The sequence below is a fragment of the Mesocricetus auratus genome, unplaced genomic scaffold (genome assembly GCF_017639785.1).
Source record: "Mesocricetus auratus isolate SY011 unplaced genomic scaffold, BCM_Maur_2.0 Super-Scaffold_100043, whole genome shotgun sequence".
Classification (NCBI taxonomy): domain Eukaryota; kingdom Metazoa; phylum Chordata; class Mammalia; order Rodentia; family Cricetidae; genus Mesocricetus; species Mesocricetus auratus.
In genome coordinates this window covers 7,118,840-7,140,398 of record NW_024429220.1, presented here as the reverse complement: position 1 = coordinate 7,140,398, position 21,559 = coordinate 7,118,840, and the positions used below count along the sequence as shown (strand labels likewise).

At 38.6% G+C, this 21,559-nt stretch overlaps 1 protein-coding gene across 3 annotated transcripts in view; it reads left to right on the top strand.

Moving 5' to 3' along the window:
* Orc5 (origin recognition complex subunit 5) overlaps positions 1-21,559 on the top strand; it is a 55,724-nt gene that overhangs the window by 9,434 nt on the left and 24,731 nt on the right. For 2 of the 3 annotated variants that reach the window (XM_040735151.1, XM_040735150.1), the window contains exons 5-10: positions 1,464-1,575; positions 9,077-9,207; positions 15,235-15,283; positions 15,369-15,459; positions 19,211-19,263; positions 20,620-20,732. In XM_040735151.1, the coding sequence (XP_040591085.1) occupies positions 1,464-1,575; positions 9,077-9,207; positions 15,235-15,283; positions 15,369-15,459; positions 19,211-19,263; positions 20,620-20,732 (549 nt within the window). Of the gene's footprint in view, positions 1-1,463; positions 1,576-9,076; positions 9,208-15,234; positions 15,284-15,368; positions 15,460-19,210; positions 19,264-20,619; positions 20,733-21,062; positions 21,173-21,559 lie in introns of all 3 variants that reach the window. The other variant, XR_005872953.1, reaches the window with a different exon arrangement.

Genomic DNA, 21,559 nt, shown 5'->3' with positions numbered 1-21,559 from the left:
TTCATTAAGTTCAGCTGTTTTGGTTATTCAAAGGAATTACTTTTCTAATACAAAACAGCTTGCTAGGAATCAAATAGTAAATTACCCAAAAGTGTAATACAGTTTACGTATGACATTGGGGCCTAAGAATGCTTACAGCCTGGAACAGATACCGCATCTGCATTGCTAGCCATACATAAAGAGTACGGGAATGAGAGCCTGTTGGAAGGTTAAGGAGTGTGGAGATGAATTCAGGGTGTCGTGCACAGCATTTGTGACCAGTCTGTTACAGGAATGGACACATTCAGCTTTTATTACTCCTTTTGGATACTACGTGCAATTTTTAAATATGTTTCAAAACATACCTCTTTTACTTAGTATTGATGATTTTGGAAGATAGTCATAGTTATTTGTATTTTTAGTACATAGCGGTCATTAGTGTTTCTCAATAATTTGAAAACATAGAAAACTTTAATATTTAATAATATGAAGTTATATAATATGGCATATCTACTTTTATCCAACTCCACATTTCCTTTTCTCTGAATTGCTAAAACTATTTTGTTGATGGAAAATGCCAAATTTTTTGTTGTTGTTTATTAAGCAAAAGCCTATCAGGATTTTTTATTAAAATTCTCACAAAAATTTCTCTTAATTTTTCTAAGCAGATATGTTTTTTAAAATAAACTTTTATTTAAATTAGAAACAATCTTATTTTACATATCAATCCCAGTTCCCTCTCCCTCCCATTCTCCCATTTCCCCCACTGACCCCCCCATCCCACTCACCCCACCCAGTCCACTCCCCAGGGAGGATAAAGCCTCCCATGGGGGAATCATCAAAGTCTGTCACATCATTAGGGGCAGGGCCTAGGCCCTTCTCTATATACCTAGGCTGAGAGAGTATCGCTCCATAGGGAATGGGTTCCCAAAGTCCATTCGTGTAGTAGGAATAAATACTGGTTCCACTACCAGAGGCCCCATAGACTGCCCAGACCTCCTAAATGATGCCCACATTCAGGGGGCCTGGTTCAGTCCTATGCTGGTTCCCCAGCTGTCAGTCCGGGGTCCATGAGCTCCCAGTTGCTCAGGTCGGCTGTTTCTGCGGGTTTGCTCATCACTCCTCCCTCTCTACACCTGGGACTCCAGGTGTTCAGCTCAGTGCTTGGTTGTGAGTCTCTGCTCCTGCTTCCATCAGCTACTGGGTGAAGACTCTAGGATGGCATTTAAGGTAGTCATCAGTCTCATAGGGGAAGGGCATTTAAGGTAGCCTCTCCACTATTGCTTAGATTCTTAGTTGGGGTCATCCTTGTGGATCCCTGAACATTTCCCTAGTGCCACAGAATCAACTAGGTATGAAAATTTACAAGTGTTAATATGCAAGTTACTTATAGTAAGCTTTGCTGAATTTAGTTGAAGATAAATCAAAAGAGAATTACTGCCTGCAGATTCTTAAGCACTAAGTTACTTTCCTTTTGTTTACAGACTGACAGAAATGTGACTGTTATCTTTCTTAGTGAGATTATTTGGGAAAAGTTTCGTCCAAATACTGGATGCTTTGAACCATTTGTCTTATATTTCCCTGATTATAGCATAGGTAAGTTTTAATTGTTTGAACAAATAACCCTGTCTTTTGTTCAAAATGTTAAGCTATACCATATTTCGACTGAAATGCTTTGCTCTCTCCAACTGTTTAGGTTTGTTGCCAGTCTCAAGATGCTTGATTTAATGCATTTTACAGAAATTTTATTTTGAAACTGTGAAGGAGCTATTCTCATAATCACTAAATGAGCAGGTCTCATGTGTTTGCTAATGGTATACTTTCATCGGCTTTAATTCATTAATGTGTAGATATACTGTGATTATAACATCCACACAAGTAAGAATCATACTAGATAACACATGTTAGAATTTTAGAGCAATGTGTATCATATACGTGGATCAAGTTCATTTATCTTGAGTCTACAAATTTTTTTTGTCATTGCCGGTTCTTTTGTTTATTTTCTTGGGGCTTATTTAATCTTAATTTTTAAGGTTCTAATCATTTTTCTCTTTGGAAGAGTACAGAACTTTTATATTTTTTAATAACCTTGTAGATTAATAAATTTTGAGCTATGACTATAGAAAGTTGATTGATACCTCTGATTTAAAGATTATACCTGTGAAGCGTAAGCCTGTAGCAGGCTGTGAGAAAATAGCATACCGTGATCTTGGCCTTATTAACACTGTTCCTCTTAGCTAATGAGCTATAAACATTCATTGCCAAGAGCAACACATTGTTGCCTGTTTTCACAAGAACAGAAGCCAGGCAACACCTCCTGCTTTAGCTAATTAACTATTTATTTAAAAGAACTCAAGATAGATGAAAACCTTATTTTTAATAGCTGCTCATCCACACAAATCATAAAATAAGAAGGATAGGAAAGAAAGGTTCAAAGGATTTCATTAAACAGTTGCTCCAGATTTGTGTCACCACTGAACAGGCTTTTTTTGTGGCCTGTTTTAGTTTTAAATATTGAAAAGGTATTTAAAAGTTAAGAAAGTTATATGGTTGTATTGTTTATTCTACATCATGAAGGTAAAAGTATATACTTGTAGAATCTGGGTTTTTATATATATGTGTGTGTGTGTATCAACATGAATGGAATTTCAGGAAAAGATTAAACGTAGCAATTTTTCTAATTTTGTCCTGTAGGAAAATAGACCTGTTAACTGTATGATAAATGGAGCCATGTTCCATCTGTTTGCTAAGTTTTGGGATCTTTTTAACTGCAGCATAAGCACGATAATCATAAATTTTCTATTCAAACTAAACCAAATTATGTCTTGCATGGAATCAAGGCAAAGAGATTAATGGCTAATGCTACCCTGTCATGTTAGCTTGATAGGTGTGTCATTTTTAGGGACATGGTTTCCGTTTCAAGGACCCCTTCTTTACAGTTGTAGCCAGGGGTCTAGTTTTTTCCCATAGATCTAGCATTCTATTTAATCCCCCATATATTCATCATGGTCTCTGCATTCTGACTCAAAAGTAACAGAAATTAATAAACCTCTGGGAGCTGGGAATTGTCTGCCCCTTAGATCTCAATAATTGTTTTTGTCCTTTCCTCTGATTCCCAGTTGTTCTTATTTGACCTGACTCTGTGCACATACAAATTTATATAAACTCAAGGCCCCTTGGCAAGTTTCTGTCCCTTTTGTGCTGTAACTCTGTGCCTTTGGATACGCTGCCTGAAACTTCAAGCTGTCTTAACTCTTCCCCCATCCTCTTTCTTCTCAAGTCAGTGAGATTCTTGAGCTCCTTTGGGACTCTTTGTACCACACTCTGGTTAGAAAACCTGATTGAACCAGTCATAGTGGCACATAACTTTAACCTTCACTTGGTAGGCAGAGCAGGCAGATCTCTATGTATTCAAGGCCAGCCTGATCTACATAAGAGTTTCGGGACAGCCAGGGCTACACAAAGAGGGAGGGAAAGAGAAAAGAAACCGTGTTGATGGTAGGACTCACCCGTTTTCCTTGTTCAGGTACCACAGTCCTGTGTTGCCTTGTTTGAGGTTTGCTTGTGTCTATCCACTGTTAACTGTTCATTACAGAAAAGTTCTATGTCAGCGTGGCTTTTCTTTTGTGGTAGATCATGCCCTGAAAGCAAAATTGTAGGGCACTCAGACCATCAAAAGGTTTTCTTTCCCTTTGTTTGTTTGCTACCTGGTAGCCCCGCATTTGTTAGGAATGAGAGTATTGTTTTCTTTATTACTTTGAGAAGTCCTAGGCTAGTGATTTGAGTTGAGTACAGTAGAACTTACTCACTTTGTATGTACTGTATACTTAAGAAGCTGGGTTGTTTTTATAGCAATTCACTGAGAGTTTTGATTCTTGGGGTGTCATCATGGCTGAAATGGGTCCATCACAATACCTAATGAAGTTGGTTATGAGAAACCAAGTGTTATGGAAGGCTCTATTTATTGAAATGTTCATGGTGTTCCAGGAATACAGTCTTAAGTTGGAAATACCACTGTTGCCCAGATTTCCTCATCTATACATTTGTAGACAATTTTTTTGTGTTCATTTAGCCACATAGATCCTTCTTTTTGCTCTTCTTTCTGGCAGCTATTTAATAGCTTTTACATATAAATATCTTTATTTCCAATTGGAAATTTTCAATGTACCAAATATTTTACAAGCTAGTTTTAAAAAAAGGTAGTGGCATTATATTTAAAGTTTGCTAGCAGACTGTGAAAATGCAAAGGTTCCAAAGTCAAGTTTTAATTTTGTGGGTTTTTTCTTTAGTAGTTTTGTTATAAAAATAACAGTATTCTATCTAGTATCTAGGGTAATGCTTAAAAGTAAAAATAAACTTTGAAAATACTTTGTTCTTGTCATCTGTTGTATTTAAAATAGCTACTTGGTACAACTATTTAACTTTTGCTGTGTTTCCATTGCTCTATGCATTATTAGTCCATTATTTGATCCGGTAACTGTTTCTAAATGATGTAAAAAATGAGAGAATAGTTATTGAGATCTGGTCGTAAGTGGCATGGTTAAAATATTCAGTTAGGGCAACCTAAATAAAAGGAAATTGACATAATTAAAAAGCCCTAGTTGAGTTTACACCTGAATTTGTGCCTTAAACCCAAGTAGGCACTAAGATTGCGATTGTCATGTAAGAGTTCTTAGCTGACATATCTGAGAAGTAGACTGCACCAATCAAACACTGTTACAATGAGGAGTGATTACTGCTTCATGTAGGAAATTCTGAATAATAAATACTCATTTCTCATTTTTATTTACTTATTTTCTATTTTTGAGAGAGGGTTTCACTATGTAACTCTGGCTGTTCTGGAACTCACTTTGTAGACCTGGCTGTTGTTGAACTCTGATTTTGCTTGCCTTTGACTCCCAAGTGCTGGGATTAAAGGTATGCACCACCATATCCAGCCACCAGTACTTTTTGTTAGTTTCAGCATGTTGAGGAATAAAGTTAAGACCTTAAACACGTAATAGATGAAGAGTCTGAGCTATGAAAGAAGCATCTTTCTCATCCTGACAAGACATCTCACAGAAGGTCAGGTTGAGATTAGGTGGTGACTATTGGAAAAAGCATGTTTAATGAATTATTTTTTAATTAATGAAGAGCATTTCCTAGATTGTTGGGAGTTTGTGTGTTGCCCACTTTTTCCTAGTTGATAATTCCTAATAGGTGAAAACATAAACTAAAACGTAAGCTTTTCATCTGTTAAGAGAAGCTATTTCCTTGAGAGAAGCCTTCCCACCAGCCTGGTTCTAGAGCCGCATCAGTCCCAAATAAACACACAAGACGCTATATTAATTATAAAGCTGTTGGCCTTTGCTTGTTTCTTACTGGCTAGCTCTGACTTAAGTAATTACCCCATAATTGTTAATCTAAGTATTTCTCTTACCGGAGAATAGTTCCGGGCTTCCTACCCCATGGCGGTTACATGTCGAACTCTCTGTGTTTCTGCTTCCCAGAATCCTCCTGGACTCCTAGTCCCACCTATCTAGATTCCTATTGGCTCAACAGTACTTTATTGACAAATGTACAGGACTCCCCCCATCATCTCCTCTTTTCTGTTTAAACAAAAAGAAAGGTTTTAACTTTAACATAGTCAAATTATATATAAAAGAACAGTTATCAAGTAAGAACATAGTTACAATATTTTGTCTATCAACATTTAGCAAGATTTAAGGAAAATATCATCTATCTCATTCTTGTGAGTCCAAAGTCCTATGTGTAGCTTATATTTTTTTATCATAACTAAGGAAAACTATAATTATAACTATCTGTCTTCAACTCTATCAAAGACCACAGAAGGATTATATATAAACACTAGGATTGACAGAGATATCTTACTGCCTGGACAGTCACCCAAAGTTCCTCTAACGTTGGGGCATCCATCTTCAGCCCATAGGCCACAATGTGTCCAGAAGACTTCTCAGCAAAGGAGGAAATTTCAAACTGTCCATCTGCATCAGCAGTCTGTCAGTCATTTTTCTGTGTCCTGCAGAAAGTCTCGTAGACTCTTTCATGAATCAGGAACCCTGAACGACTGGTTGAGTTTAGTAGTCACTTTCCTGTGGGTCCTGCATATCCAGTTTATACAGCAACAGTCAAACAGTCTAGGCAAGAGCAGTTTCTTGCCCAAATGACTAATCTTGCCATGTTGAAAGCAAACTCCATAACAAGTTTCTTCGATGCCCATCTTCCTCTCAGACATAATTGGTGCTGCCAGGAGCAGACATTGTCAAGAAAAACCCTAAACCATTTTAAATGCCATTTTCTGAAGGTCTTTGAAAGGTTTGAAGACTATCTATCTGTCTCAAATATATTTTGTATATCTAGAAAACCTAACTTACCTAACTATAAATTCTATTACAAGTAACTATCTATAGTCTGTATTCAATTATGCATTACGTTTTAAAAGATCAGTATAAGCACAATACTTAATCAAGAGGAGAAATATACACATCACAAAATTGACCTTGAATTTGTATCAATAAATGAAAAACAATACCCATACCATAATTCCCCTTTTTTACCATTACAAAAGAGATCGGCTGTTATCATTAACCAATTATAAACAATCCCATTTAAATGAAAACAAAGATTTATAAACAAGATGGGAATTAGGACGTCGCTCATTCCAAACTGCTTCGTGCTGGAAGGGGGCGCTGTTTATACCATGGGGATAATGACAAAACTCAGAAACCTGTATAAGTCCTTATTTTTGTGGTCTGTAAAGCTCCATCATCTTAGCTGTTTCAGTTGTTGGAACACCTGGTCCACTGCTTCCGGGGGTCTTGGTTCGTCAAACCACAGAAGCCTGGAAGGAATCCTCAGCTTTTTATGTTCTGTGGAAACATAAATTAAAACTCCTTTTCCGAGTAACATATCCTTATACTTAAATTTTGAAGTCAAGGCATTTTCAAAAGATAGAAGTTGGATTAATTTAGCAGCATTCATAATCAAGTGAACTTTAGCAGCAGTTCCTTCCTGAGCAATGAAAAAACTGAAAAACACAATAGCGTACAGTATCCAGACTCTCTGTGTATTTTCCATCTTTACGCGGCTTATTTATTTATCTATTATTACTTTATTTCTTTTACTTTTATTTATTTTTCTTTGAGACAGGGTTTCTCTTTGGAAATCCGCCTGCCTCTGCCTCTGAAGTAATCCTACCGGCGTGCGCCACTACAATGCTGGCTTTTCCATCTATTTACCACTTTGACTTTTCATTTTCTCTCTCAATCTCACATATATTTTTAAACACACTGTAAACCTTTAGAGGCTTTCCTTTATCCAAGTCTGACTTTACTGTAAATCTTTGTTTTTCTGGCCACGTGTCTTATCTGTTAAAACCGCGGCTGTTTTAAACTGCGGTTTCCAAGATGGCGGGCGTAAGTGTGACTCCAGCTTACAGCCTCAGTCCATGCTGACATCCAGCAAAAGCTGCCACTTCCAGCTGTATGTACACACCTTTCAGTCGTTAACAGAGTCTCTTAAAACAACTTGCTGTTTTTTTTTTTTTCTTTTTATGCCGAGTCAGGAAGACTCCGGTAAGCGAGCTACGCTTGTCGATAGAAAAACAGAGCCCACCTGAGAAAATGCTGCTACCAAAAATCTGTGCTTCTCTCCGTTCTTCTGTTTCTAAAATTCCTTTAAATCTTTTGTTATTTTGCGTGGAAATTCAATCCCACTCCTGACACCATTCTGTAAAGAGAAGCTTTTTCTTTGCTAGCCGCTTTGGTTTTTCCCCACCAGTTGCCTGGGCTCTGCCGCTTTGTAGTCCCCAAATAAACACACAGGAATCTGTATTAATTATGAAGCTGTTGGCCTTTGCTTGTTTCTTACTGGCTAGCTCTGACTTAAGTAATTACCCCATAATTGTTAATCTAAGTATTTCTCTTACCGGAGAATAGTTCCGGGCTTCCTACCCCATGGCGGTTACATGTCGAACTCTCTGTGTTTCTGCTTCCCAGAATCCTCCTGGACTCCTAGTCCCACCTACCTAGATTCCTATTGGCTCAACAGTACTTTATTGACAAATGTACAGGACTTCCCCCATCATTCATCTTTGATTTTTATTTTGCCAGTCGTTTCTGGAGAGTCTGGAGTTTCTCTCTTTGAGTGTCAGTGTTTTATATTGGTGTCATCACTTAGTGATTCTTCTTAGACATTTGTAGGTTTTAGCTTCTCTGTGTTACTCTTTCTGGATTATTTCTACCCAAAACACTTCTGGTAGCAAGTGCTCTGTTTTCTTTTGTGTTATCTCCATCCGACAGCTAATTCTTTAATTGCTTAGTCCAGGTAGACAGTTGTTTGGCAATCCTGTTGAAACTTTCTTCCAGAGATTGGTGTAGAAACCGTAGAGGTTAAAGTCCTGTTACACAGAGCTGCTTCTCTTGCAGATGCCAGCGCCAAGCGCAGAACTGTCTTCTGAACACTGACTGTACATTGGGGTTCCATGGTCATCTCTTGTGGAGTAACAGTTTGCTGTAGGGCTCACAGGATTCAAAGCACCGTGCTTTCTGTCTTACTACTGCATTTATTACCCCAGATGATTGTAAAAGCTTGAGAAGGGATACAAAGCTGAGGTGCAGGGAGGTCCCAGCCTAGAAACTGGAGTGTTTCCAGCATGTGGATTCATTCATCAGTCTGCTGTATCTGAACTCACATCATTTAGAGGAGTTCATAGAGCTTCTTTTACATCGGTACAGTTGACTAAATCATTGACTAAACTTGGCCTTCAGTCTTTCTCTTCTCCCTGAAGGCCAAGAAGTAGAAGCTCTAGCATCTCGTTCTCACCTACAAACTGTCTAGAGGCCCCAGTCAGGTTACCTCATTAGTGTAAGCTCAGGTATGTTTGGAAGGGACTTAACCCATCATTTAAGTTTTATGCTGTGAAGAAAAAAATACAAATTATTCTATCACAGAATTACACTTTCCTAACTGGTAACCACTTACTTTCCTTAATTATTGTTGGACCTAAATGTTTGGTTTTTTTAAAGCATTTATACAATTCTGGAACATAATGTGTTTCTGTGCTGATCACTTGAGATAGTTTGTGTTCTATGAACAGGGAACCTTCAAAAGATCCTGTCCCACGATCATCCTCCAGAGTATTCGGCTGATTTTTATGCTGCCTACATTAATATTCTCCTTGGAGTTTTCTATACTGTCTGTCGAGATCTGAAAGAACTCAGACATCTGGTGAGTATTTTGTATGTGTGCACATACACACATATGTGTATATCCTCTAGTATTTTCTGATTTAGAAAATTTTGAAACAAGCCAGAAGCTGAAAAAATATTTCAGAAATCGGATAAGGCTTTTTGAGGCTATTAAACCTTAAAAGGATTTATTGCATACTAAACCTAGTGAGAAGATTTACCTTCGTTGTCAAATGTTTTCATTGTATGAATGTGTGTGTGGGGGGGCAGATGTTTGTGCACATGTGCAGGGCTGTGCACACAGGCTTGAGGAGGCTGTTAGTGTCCTGCTCTGTAACTTGACTCTTTTGAGGTGGGGCCTGTCACAGAACCTGGAGCTTACATTTTTCTGCTGGGCTGGTAGTGAGGAAGCCCAGTGATCCTCATATCTCCACCACCCTCATTACTGGATGACACCCACACCTGGCTTCTTAGGAAGATGCTAGCATTCAGACTTTAGCCCTCAAAAAAAGCAAGTACACTGAATCACTAAATCAATGTCTAGTAGCAGAAACTAAATAAATCTATTAAAATACAAATGAAAAATAGCAGGGACCTGTAATAACAAGCAAGTTAGTATCTCACTGCTAATCTTTGTAACATCTTTCTCCAGGTTCTATTTATGTAGTGATTGGCTTTCCATTTGAGTGTGACAAGAAGCTTTATTTACAGCTCTTCACTGGCCAGTTACCGTGAATTAGTGATTTTACATAAAAGGCTTTAACTTTGAAGAAAAGATTAGAACAGTTGTTTGTATTTTGCTAGAAGTTTGGGGAAAAGACCATGTCTGACTTTTTCCGTGACTTAGTTTTGGAGTTGTGAAAGAAAGGAGTCAGAGTATCTGGTTTCCTGTTGGAATCCTCAGTTAGGGGAGGGAGGCGGCTACGTGGGTCAAGTGTGTGGCCCCTGTTGCCTCCTATGCACTTGGAACCCAGTACTGAGGGTGGAGACAGGCCCTACTCCTCTGCTGTTTCTGGGGTATAACCTGTGGTTCCATGCTCCTGAACGCCTGGGACTCTATGCAAAAGGAATAATCAGGGAAAATACCGTTAGGAAAAGAAAGTAAAGAGTGAAAATATGTACTTAAACATGATAGTTTTTAAGAAGAACAGTCCCACCTTTCTGGACATCATCTTCATCAACTTGAAGTGTGCTTTAAACCCTGATGACACTAACAAGTATAAAAAAGTCCTTATGCTTTGAAGAAAACACTGCACAACATATGTGTTCTTATTTGTCTCCATATCTAGGACATAAGGAGTCGAGACATTTATTTTTCACTGCATGCATACTGTTACTTATTTCAAAGTTCATAAATGGCATATTTCTTGAAAATGTCATAACTAATTTGCATAAAATTCTTTTCAAGCATTTTCTTCTGTGTGTGCTTTTAAATCTGCTTTAGGAGGCTACTTATAGGCAAAAAAGACAGGAGAAATAAAGTGCTGTTTTGAATATTCATTTAGATTTGCTTTCTCTGAGAATGCTTTAGTAGTCTAAAAATAGTAATTATAATTATTAGAAAAGCCAGCTAAAGGGGTTATTTTATACTTATCTAAATGTCAAATCAGAATAGCCTATTTGCTTAACCTTAATTTTGCATATTTTTAAGACTTGCCATACATTTAAATTTCTTATATTTCAAACCTTTTCCTTCTAAAATAGCAAAATTAATTAGAATGATTAGAAATCACTCAGAGATGACTGAATAGTTTAAAATGTAATACTAGTGTCTGCTAAAGTTGTCTTGTTTTCTTTATCCCTTTGGGTAGTGGGAGCAGCTAGTGGCTCAGTGATTAAGAGGGTACCAAAAGAAGGATAATTGGTAAGATAGAGAGATGACCAGCTGTTAATAAAATGTAGTTCACTACTGTATTTGATGGTGTTGATATTTGCTGTAATTATTTTATAAGATATAACTACTGGAAGTATTCAGTAATTATAAATTTTATTTTACAACTTTGAAAGCAGGTTTTAATTTATAGGAAAGTTGCAGTCTTAGAAAAAGAACTCATCCCATGAGAGTAAGTCTTTACTGGATACCTTATGATTTCTGAATACTTCAGTGTGTGTTCCCCACAGAGACATACCCTCACCTAACTATAATACCACAATCAAAATTGGAGAATGTGTTCGTGGCTGAGGGAGAGCTGGCCAAGATGGCTCAGTGGTAAGGTACTTGACATATAATCGTGAAGAGCTGAATGTGATCCCCAGCCTTCCCAAAAAAAGCTGTAATTAATGGCACATGCTTGTAGTCCCAGAGCTGGGGACACAGACACATCCCTGGGCCCCCTGGTCACAAGTTTGCCTGCGTGGCCAGTTTCGTGTCTCATAAAGAAGTATTGACAGCACCTGAAGAATGATGCTCAGCTTGTCTTCTGGTCTGTAGATGTAGGTATGCATTCGTGCATGTGGTCTGTAGATGTAGGTATGCATTCGTGCATGTGGTCTGTAGATGTAGGTATGCATGTGTGTATGCATACACATTAACACTAAAGAAAATGTTTTTTTCACAGTATTCAGATGTGGTTCCATATATGTTAGCTGTCCCAATGAATATGTTCCAGAGCAAAATAATCCCATTCAGAATTACTTGTTGCATATTATTGTCAAGTCTCTTGGATTTACTTTCATCTGGAAACAGCTCTTGTTTTTAATTTTCATGATTTGGAGACCTTTAAAGATTACAATCCAGTTGATCTATAGAGTTCTCAGTTTGCATTTGTCATGTGTTTCCTCCTGATTGGGCACAGACTGTACATTTGATAGGAATGTCACGGAAATATCCTGAGCAAAGGGATTCAGTTTATCTCACACTGTTCTGTTCTTTTTTTGTCATGAACTGATAGTCAATCATGCTCACTTTCACCATTGATTAGGATGGTATCTTTTTTCCTTTGCTTCGGGAAATACCTTCCCACTTGTTTGCTTTAAGCCCATTTTCTCATTTCAAGCTGTCTTTGGGTATCTATTTTAAGATAGGTTGATTATCATGGGAAAGGGGTGTGTCTGTCCTAATATTTGGCTCATTTGCAAGCATAGTTTTCTGTGGTTACTGGAGATTTAAATCATCTGTAAAATGGGCACAATGGTTATGCCTATCACACTGGATATTTTGAAGAACTGAATGAGTTAATACACATTAAGCATTTAGAGTGAGAAGTTCTGGAACACAGAAAGAACTTACTGCTTGTTGGAAATTCCTATGAATTAGTGGGTTAATCCAAGTGTTCTTAGTTCTGATTTTTGTTCCTTCAGTATTTAATAAATAGATATAGAGATTCTAAACAGGCAAAACAATTGAGAGTTATGTCTACTTGGCTCTGGAAAGTTGTTTATTATTATTATTATTTTATTTAGGTTAGAAACAATCTTGTTTCACATGTCAATCCCAGCCCCCTCTCCTTACCCTCTTCCCCCGACCTCCTCACCAGGTCCCCTCACCCTCCACCCAATCTCCACTCCGATCCCCAAGGAGGGTAAAGCCCTCCATGGTGGATCTCCATTAACTGTCATTTTATCCAGGGCAGGGCCTAGGCCCTCCCCCAAGAGTCCCGGTTGAGAGAGCCTCCCATATTGTGGCATGGGCACTCAAAGTCTGTTTGTGTGCCAGGGATAAATACTACCCAAGGCCCCATAGATTACCTAGGCCTCCTCACTGACACCCACATTCAGGGGGTCTGGGTCAGTCCCATGCTTTCCACACAGTCATCAATCTGGAGTCCAAGAGCTCCCCCTTGTTCAGGTCAGCTGTTTCTGTGGGTTAAACCAGCCCATTCTTAACTCCTTTGCCCATCAGTTCTCTCTTTCTGACACTGGATTCCAGGAGTTCAGTTCAGTGTTTAGCTGTGGGTGTCTGCCTCTACTTCCATCTGTCACTGGATGAAGGTTCCGTTTCCTAGACTCTCTGGCAGTGGGATTATAGGCTGGCACTCCCCTGATTCATGTCCAAAATCCATAAATGAGTGAGTACATACCATGTTTGTCTTTTTGTGACTGGGTTACCTCACTCAGGATGGTTTCTTCTAGTGCCATCCATTTGTCTGCAAATTTCAAGATTCCATTTTTTTTCTGCTGAATAGTACTCCAATGTACCACATTTTCTCAATCTACTCTTCAGTTGAGGGGCATCTAGGTTGCTTCCAGGATCTGGCTATTACAAATAATGCTGCTATGAACGTAGTGGAACAGACATCCTTATTGTATGAATGGGCATCTTTTGGGTAAATGCCTAAGAGTGGAATTGCTGGGTCTTGTGGTAGACTGATTCCAATTTTCCTGAGGAATCTCCATACTGATTTCCAAAGTGGCTGTACAATTAATATCAGGGTTTTCAATTCGATTCCATTGGTCTACCTGTCTATTTTTGTGCCAATACCAAGCTGTTTTCAGGACTACAGCTCTTATAATAGAGCTTGAAGTCAGGGATGGTGATACCTCCAGATGTTGCTTTGTTGAATAAGGTTGTTTTGACTATCCTGAGTCTTTTGTTTTTCTATACAAAGTTGATTATTGTTCTTTCAAGGTCTGTGCTTTGCTTCTGTGAATCAACGGGGAGCTGTGTGGACATGAGTGCTCATTGAGCATGTTGTCAGTTCTGACCTAATCAAGTTACACCTGTGGTTTTCGCTTTTCCTTTGGTTGTTGTTTTGTTTTACTTTGTTTTTGATGCAGCTAGTAAGACTATTTTGAACTTGACAACTGGCATGGGGACAGATGAAGAGATGTGCACTTATGGTGAAAATTTGTAATGTCAGAACCAATCTAAAATGATTTTTGCTTGGTTTTGGAGCAATATTGTTTTTATTAGCCTTAGCATTTTGTTTTTCTTGGAAACTAGCCATACAGTCTAGGCACTATTGAGTTTGAATTTCTATTATACTCTAGTGAATTTGTGGAGGGTGTGAATGAGAATAGCCCCCATAGTGAAGCTATTTGGAAAGGATCAGGAGGTGTGGTTTTGTTGGAGAGGTGTGTCACTGGGGGCAGATTTTGAGATTCTTAAAAGCCCACATCACTCCCAGCTAGCTCTCTCCTCTTCCTGTTTGCAGATAACCATGTCTGCCAAGCCTACTGTCATGTTCCCCACCACATGAGCCCCAAGTTAAATGCTTCAGTTGTCCTAATTATGGTGCTTTGTCACGTTAATAGAAAATTAACTAAGATGAAATCCTAATACAAAGTAGTAGAAATTTGCTGATGTTTGAGAACTAAATGTAGGAGAAATGGGCATGGTACTGGAGAGTAGTGCAGAATTTGGCTGGTCTATTAACTGGCTTTGTTGACATGATGCATTAGTATTAGTTCAGTGCTTAGGTCTGAAAATCTAAAATAAATGCAAGAAGTTGGCTGTGGTATATAGCTCTCTTTTATTCCTTTCTCTTTGCAACTACTTGCAGTACTTAATATTGTCCTCTGAATTTGAATTTATACTATTATTATGTTTGTCTCCTCTCTAGGCTCCATTATTAAATGATTTTTTTCATAAAATACTTGAGATCCGATTCATGTTAATAAGTGACACCTTTGTGTATAAATACATTTTACCAGTTCACTAGAACTGCATTTCAGTCGGATTCTAGTATGGAGAATATTTTGTAGTTGTGATTAATTAGAATTAATGCATAGAATCCCTGAAGAGATTGTTAAGACATTTCGGGTCTTATCCCCAGATAGACAGTACAAGCACCTTGAGTCATCCTTAAATAGGTGATGCTTAATTTATGATGGTGTTCACATCAGTTAATTGTCTGGCCTTGATCTTTTTATTAAACATCGTTATGGCTAAGAGTACAAAATATGCCTTATCATTTATATGAACATACTGTATTAAGTAGGATTTAACCAGCTTTGTACTACCATTACTGATATTTTTGTTGCTCTATTGCAGTAATAAGCTAAACTTACCCTATACTTAACAATCAATTTTAAATAAAACTGCTTAATTTGTAATAAAACATTTTATGTGAAAAATTCCTAACTAATCTTTTTCCTGCATTTTTGTTTTCTCTTTTTAAATTCATAGGCAGTGCTTAATTTTCCCAAATATTGTGAACCTGTAGTTAAAGGAGAAGGTAACTAACTATAATTATTGATATTTCATATTAGATTAATTATATTATACAAGACTTAATTATTGAATTTTTTTCCTGGAAATAGCAGGTGAACGTGATACTCGAAAACTGTGGAGAAATATTGAGCCTCACCTGAAGAAAGCAATGCAGACCGTTTATCTCAGGGAGATATCAAGGTAATTATGTGTTTAGCATGTTAGATATCACTTATCCAAAATGTGTTACAGACAGATTTTGTTTTGGTTTTCAATTTTTGTATAGAATTTGCTGATTTGGCTCCCTAAACCAAAATCTAAACTCTAGAACATTTCTTTTTTTTTTTTTAATTTAAATTAGAAACAACCTTGCTTCACATGTCAGTCCCAGCTCCCTCTCCCTCCCCTGCTCCCCACCAACCCCCCCCCCAGCCCCCTACCCAATCCCCACTCTGCTCCTCAGGGAAGGTAAGGCCCTACATGGGGGATCTCCAGAGCCTGTCATTTCATCCAGGGCAGGGCCTAGGCCCTCCCCATGTGTCTAGGCTGAGAGAGCATCCCTTTACATGGAATGGGTTCCCAAAGTTCATTTGTATGCCAGGGATAAATACCGATCTGCTACCCAAGGCCCCATAGATTGCTGAGGCCTCCTTACTGACACCCAAATTTAGGGGGTCTGGATCAGTCCCATGCTGGCCTCTCAGCCATCAGTCTGGGGTCCATGAACTCCCGCTTATTCAGGGCAGCAGTTTCTGTGGGTTTCACCCGCCTGCCTTTACCCCTTTGCTCATCACTCCTCCCTCTCTGTCACTGGGTTCCAGGAGTTCAGTTCAGTGTTTAGCTGTGGGTGTCTGCCTCTGCTTCCATCAGATGTACCACATTTTCTCTGTCTACTCTTCAGTTGAGGAGTGTAGACTGCTAGACCAATGGAGTCAAATGAGCACCCCGATACTAACCCACACACCTACGGACACTTGATTTTTGACAAAGAAGCTAAAAGTATACAATGGAAAAAAGAAAGCATCTTCAACAAATGGTGCTGGCATAACTGGATATTGGCATGTAGAAGACTGCAGATAGATCCATGTCTATCGCCTTGTACAAAACTTGAGTCCAAATGGATCAAAGGCCTCAATATCAATCCAGCCACACTGAAAGTCTTAGAAGAGAAAGTGGGAGGTACCCTTGAACGAATTGGTACAGGAGATGGCTTCCTGAACATAATTATCTCCAATAGCACAGACACTGAGATGACAATTAATGAATGGGACCTTGCTGTGCCTGCTGCGCAGCCTGGCCAAGAATGTGGTGCAAAGAAAGCTTCAAGAAGGCCCTCTTTATTCTTACCCCGGCGGGTTATATGCCCTGACACCAGAGTCTGCGGGGGGCGAGGGGGGGGGTCTTACCCTGGTGGGTTATATGCCCTGACACCAGAGTCTGCGGGGCAGGGGTGTGTCAGGAAGAGGTGGTTAGCCATTGGAAAGAGCAAAGGCAGGTTGTTCCCATGAGCGAGCCCTTCTCAGGAACTTATTGCTCCGGGCACCGGATTGTTTTTAGTAAACTTTAGTAAAATGTTTTCTCTGCGGTCGGTTACAGCTGCCTGCTCCTAGGCTGATGGGGAAGTGAGCCTCCGGCCAAGGTTTGTTCCCACAGGACCTCCTGAAACAGAAGCTTCTGTAAGGCAAAGGACACAGTCAACAAGACAAAAAGGCAGCCCACAGATTGGGAAAAGATATTTACTAACCCCACATCTGACAAAGGTTGATCTCTAAAATTTACAAGGGTCTCAAGAAGCAAGTCTCCAAAACACCAAAGGATCCAATTAAAAAGTGGCATACAGAACTAAATAGAGAATTCTCAATAGAGGAGTCTAAAATGGCTGAGAGACACTTGAGAAAGTGCTCAACATCCTTAGCCATTAGGGAAATGCAAATCAAAACAACTCTGAGATACCATCTCACTCCTGTCAGAATGGCTAAAATAAAAAACACCAATGACAGTTAATGTTGGAGAGGATGTGGAGAGAGGGGAACACTCCTCCACTGCTGGTGGGAGTGGTGACTTATACAGCTACTTTGGAAATCAGTATGGAGATTCCTCAGGAAAATGGGAATTAGTCTACCACAAGACCCAGCAATGCCACTCTTAGGCATATACCCAGAAGATGCACATTCACACAACAAAGATGTCTGTTCCACTGTGTTCATAGCAGCATTACTTGTAATATAATATTTCAAATTTATAAACTATTTAATTTCATATCATAGCTGTTCTTCAGTTAAGCTAAAGGACACACAGTACCTTTCCTTCCCCACATTAAGTATGTAGAAAGAGAAGATTCAGCAGCAGCTATAATTGGACTTCATGGGGACAGGAAACAATGGGTTGTATAAGGCTCAACACTAGAGTAAAGAAAACATGTGGGAAATAGAAGAAGACCTGCTTTCATGCACCAGAAGTGTTCACCATCCCAGTTACCAGGGGGTCCCTTCTGAGACTCGGCTGAATGTTGCATTCTAATAGATCACCACAGACACAGATTAGAAGAATGTGTTTTCTTAGAGGATGCATTCTTGCAGCTTCTGGTAGTTTCTGTATTCAGACTGTGGTTCTTTACTGTATCTCTAAGTCTGCAGCCAAGCACTGTCTCTTCTCCCTGACCTCATCTCCTCCTAGGAAGGGCTTGTTGACTTCACTGGGACTACTGCAGTAAGAAACTTCCTGTCTCAGGACCTAACTCAGCCACATCTGCTAAGGCCTTTTTCCCCACAAAAGGCAGCATCACTACTTGTGAGCAGCTTGAAAGAACCATTATTAAGTCTACTATTGAGACTTGTAAAGTGTTTAGATTATAAATAAAAGAAAAGCACCTCTAGGCTTCCAAGCAAAAAGTCACTTACAAAAGAAAGTTAATAAAACCTGCCAATTGATCAGCATTTTCAAGAAAGTCAAAGAGAAGTAAAGCCAAGCATTTATCTTTCAACCTGTCGATCACATGTAAAAGCTGTAGAAAACAGGTTAAGCAGAATTAAATGGAAAACACTATTCGTAAGGCATCTCTGAGCAATCTGGAACAGTCTTGACAGGACAGCAATGACAGGGACACTCTAGCCAAAAGATTGAGAGTAAGCACTGAGTTTAACTTTTACTCTAAATGATGTAGAACAGTATGCCAGCATATGTTGCTTGCTTGATAAACTGGAGGTAGAACTTCAAAACAGTAGCAAGAGGGCCAGGCAGGGTGGTCCTTGCTTTGAATTTCAGCTCTGAGGTGGCAGAGGCAGACACATTTCTGTGAGTTTGAGGACAGCCTGGTCTATGTAGTAAATTCCAGGCCACTACCTAGTGAGCACCCAAACCCTGAAAAAAGAATCAAGAGAAGTGGGTTGGGGAAGAACGTATTGCCCTGTAGGTAAGCGATGAGGTAAGAGACAAATGCATAAAAAGCTGAAGCTGTTACCCAAAACGGTGTACTCAAACACCTTTCTTCATCTGTCTAGCCTGTTCCTAACCACCTGTAGAGGTTCTGATGTCTCTTCCCTCTCTGTTTTGAAAAGTAATGGATTTTGAAAAATATGGATTCATATTTGACTGTGTGTTCTTGAAGGATTTACTCTGTGGGTCTCAGTATTCTGATCTGATCATACATAATTCAGTTGATTACAGATTAGAATTAAATAAAGTTGTATCTAGTACAGTGATTACAACTGCTGGGAGCCTTATTTATTGTGATCAGAGTAAAAAAAAGAATTAAAAAATTAGCATTTGAGCATTTTGTTATACTATTAATATATTTCATACGATTTTGTACAGATAAAAATGTACACGTGTTTGTAAATTTTATTTTTCTATTTTCAACTTAAATGAAAATATGTTCTGTAGGGCTCTGTTTACTAAAGGGTATTGATTTCTTATATTTTCAATCTATTTTTGCTCTTCTATTTTATTTTAGTTCCCAGTGGGAAAAGTTACAGAAAGATGACACAGACCCAGGACAGCTAAAAGGTATCGAAGACAATGCTGAAAATTACCAGGGACACTGTTTAAAGTATTATAAAAATGATGGTTAATGATAAAGAGTCTTCAGTTAGCAAATAGAGTTTTCTTGTTTTAAAGATTTATGTATCTATTACATACACAGTGTTCTGCCTATAGGCCAGAAGAAGGCACCAAATTGAATTGTAGATGGTTGTAAGCCACCATGTGGTTGCTGGGAATTGAACTCAGGACACCTAGAAGAGCAGTCAGTGCTCCTAACCTCTGAGCCATCTCTCCAGCCCCAAGTTTACTTTTCAAGCTGGATATTTTCATTAATGATTTTCCTTCAGCTGAATACCAGTTTTGTGTTTTCTTAGATTCTGTCATGATTGGGTTCTACCATGTGAAAAATCAATGAATACTTCCTTTAAGTGTTTTCACCTAAGTAATCTAATTATTCAATATAACTTTTACTTAGCATTTGTAATATTTCATGAGTTTTATGAAATAAAATCCTACTTTATATTAACTCAGTAGAGGGGTACTCTTCAGTGGTTACATTTTCAAAGTGCTTTTGTTTTCTTTAAAGAAGGTATTTTGTATTTTTTATCACACTGAACAGATGTTACTTTTAAAAATATCTAAAATGTTATTTTTTTCTTTTTAAAATTTTTAAGATTTCTATTTAGGAAAGGGTATGATGCAGTGGTATTGAGGTTGTTTTGCCTCTTGGTTTCTGAGTGTTTCAGCTAATTTACAAGTGATTTCTAGTAGTGTATTGTAGGAGAGAACGATGAATGACTAGAGTTAGAAAAAGCTGCTATAACTTATCTGTACTACTTCCTGTGTGGCTTTAATCTGGGCTGTTTACGCATTTAAAAACTGAGAGGATTACTAGCTTTACCTTACTACACAGATTTTAAGTGATACTCATGTTAAAGTCTCCCACGGTGTGTTTTACACGTTCTTATGTGCATCAGTTGTAGGTATAGAAAAAATTGTATACTAGTTGTGGCTTCTTCAGTGGAAAGTGTTTGTCAGTAGGGGTTACCATTTTTATCTAAGTAGCTTTTATCATATAATAATGATATAATATTACATGGATTACATATGTGAAAGAGATAAGAGAATTACAGTAGAGGTAACGTTTCCTGTTTTGTGGTCATACAAGGCCTTCGGGGAATGTTTAATGGAGAAAATAATGTTAAAGGGGATTGGGAAGAGCTGATGAAATAGAGCAAAGTATGCCGTCAGTTCAGCACTGCGGCCCTGTGTCCGCCGCAGTGCAGAGCACAGCTCTGGCCGTCCAGAGGTAAGCTGGGAAGTACACGTAACACCCAATGGTAGCCTGACAAGCACTGTCGTGGATGTTTCCTTGTGTAGGCCTCTCAGCGTACACCCACGTGGAGCTTCCGTATTACTCTAAGTTTATTCTTATTGCTGCGTACCTTGCCTCTTATAACCCAGCGAGAACTGACAGGAGGTTCTTCCTTAAGGTAATAGTGACATACTTCTTTTTTAATGAAAATCCCAGGAGTTCAGTTGGTCTTGCAGTGTCAAACGTGAGCTTCAAAAATATTGCATGTAAAGACATTTTTCCGGTCATTATTTTACGAATAATATATTAACTTTTTAGAACATTTAAATTCTGTTAGGTAATCTAAAGATGATTCAAAGAGCAGAGTATATTATACAACTAGAATAGCTAATTTTTCCTTGAGGGACGTGAGTATCTTGGTGTTGGTATTGTCTGAATGGTGCTCAGTCCTCTGTGCATACCAAGGACTGACTGCTCTGAACTTTTCTTTCCCTGTAAACTTCTCCAGGTCACAGATTAGCTGAGACTGCTAAGTACAGTTAAGACTGTTTGTGAATGCTCTACACACCCAGTCTCTTTGGGAAAAATAGGTACTTTACAGAAGACAGGAACTCAAGTGTAAGCTGTTAATCTAAACCTTTCCTCACAGCATTCTTTTTATTTTCCATCTTCATGTGTGTGTGAGTATTTTCATGTTTGTGTGCACATGTGTGTGCAAGGTAAGCATGCATGTTTGTGTACATGTGTGTGGAGTTTAATATTGGAAATCATCTCAGATCTCTCCAAGTCCTTAGCTCACCAGTCTGGATAGTTTGCCTAGCTGGCTTACTCTGGGCTTCCCTGTCTCTTTCCAAAGCTAGAATTACAAGCAGACTGCCACACCCATCTAACATTTGTTTATGTTCTGGAGGGTCCTAACTCCAACCCTCATGTAACCATGCTTTATTCTCTAGGTGCTGTTGGTTTGGTTTGGTTTTGTTTTTGTCTTCTGTTACTAGTCTTCTG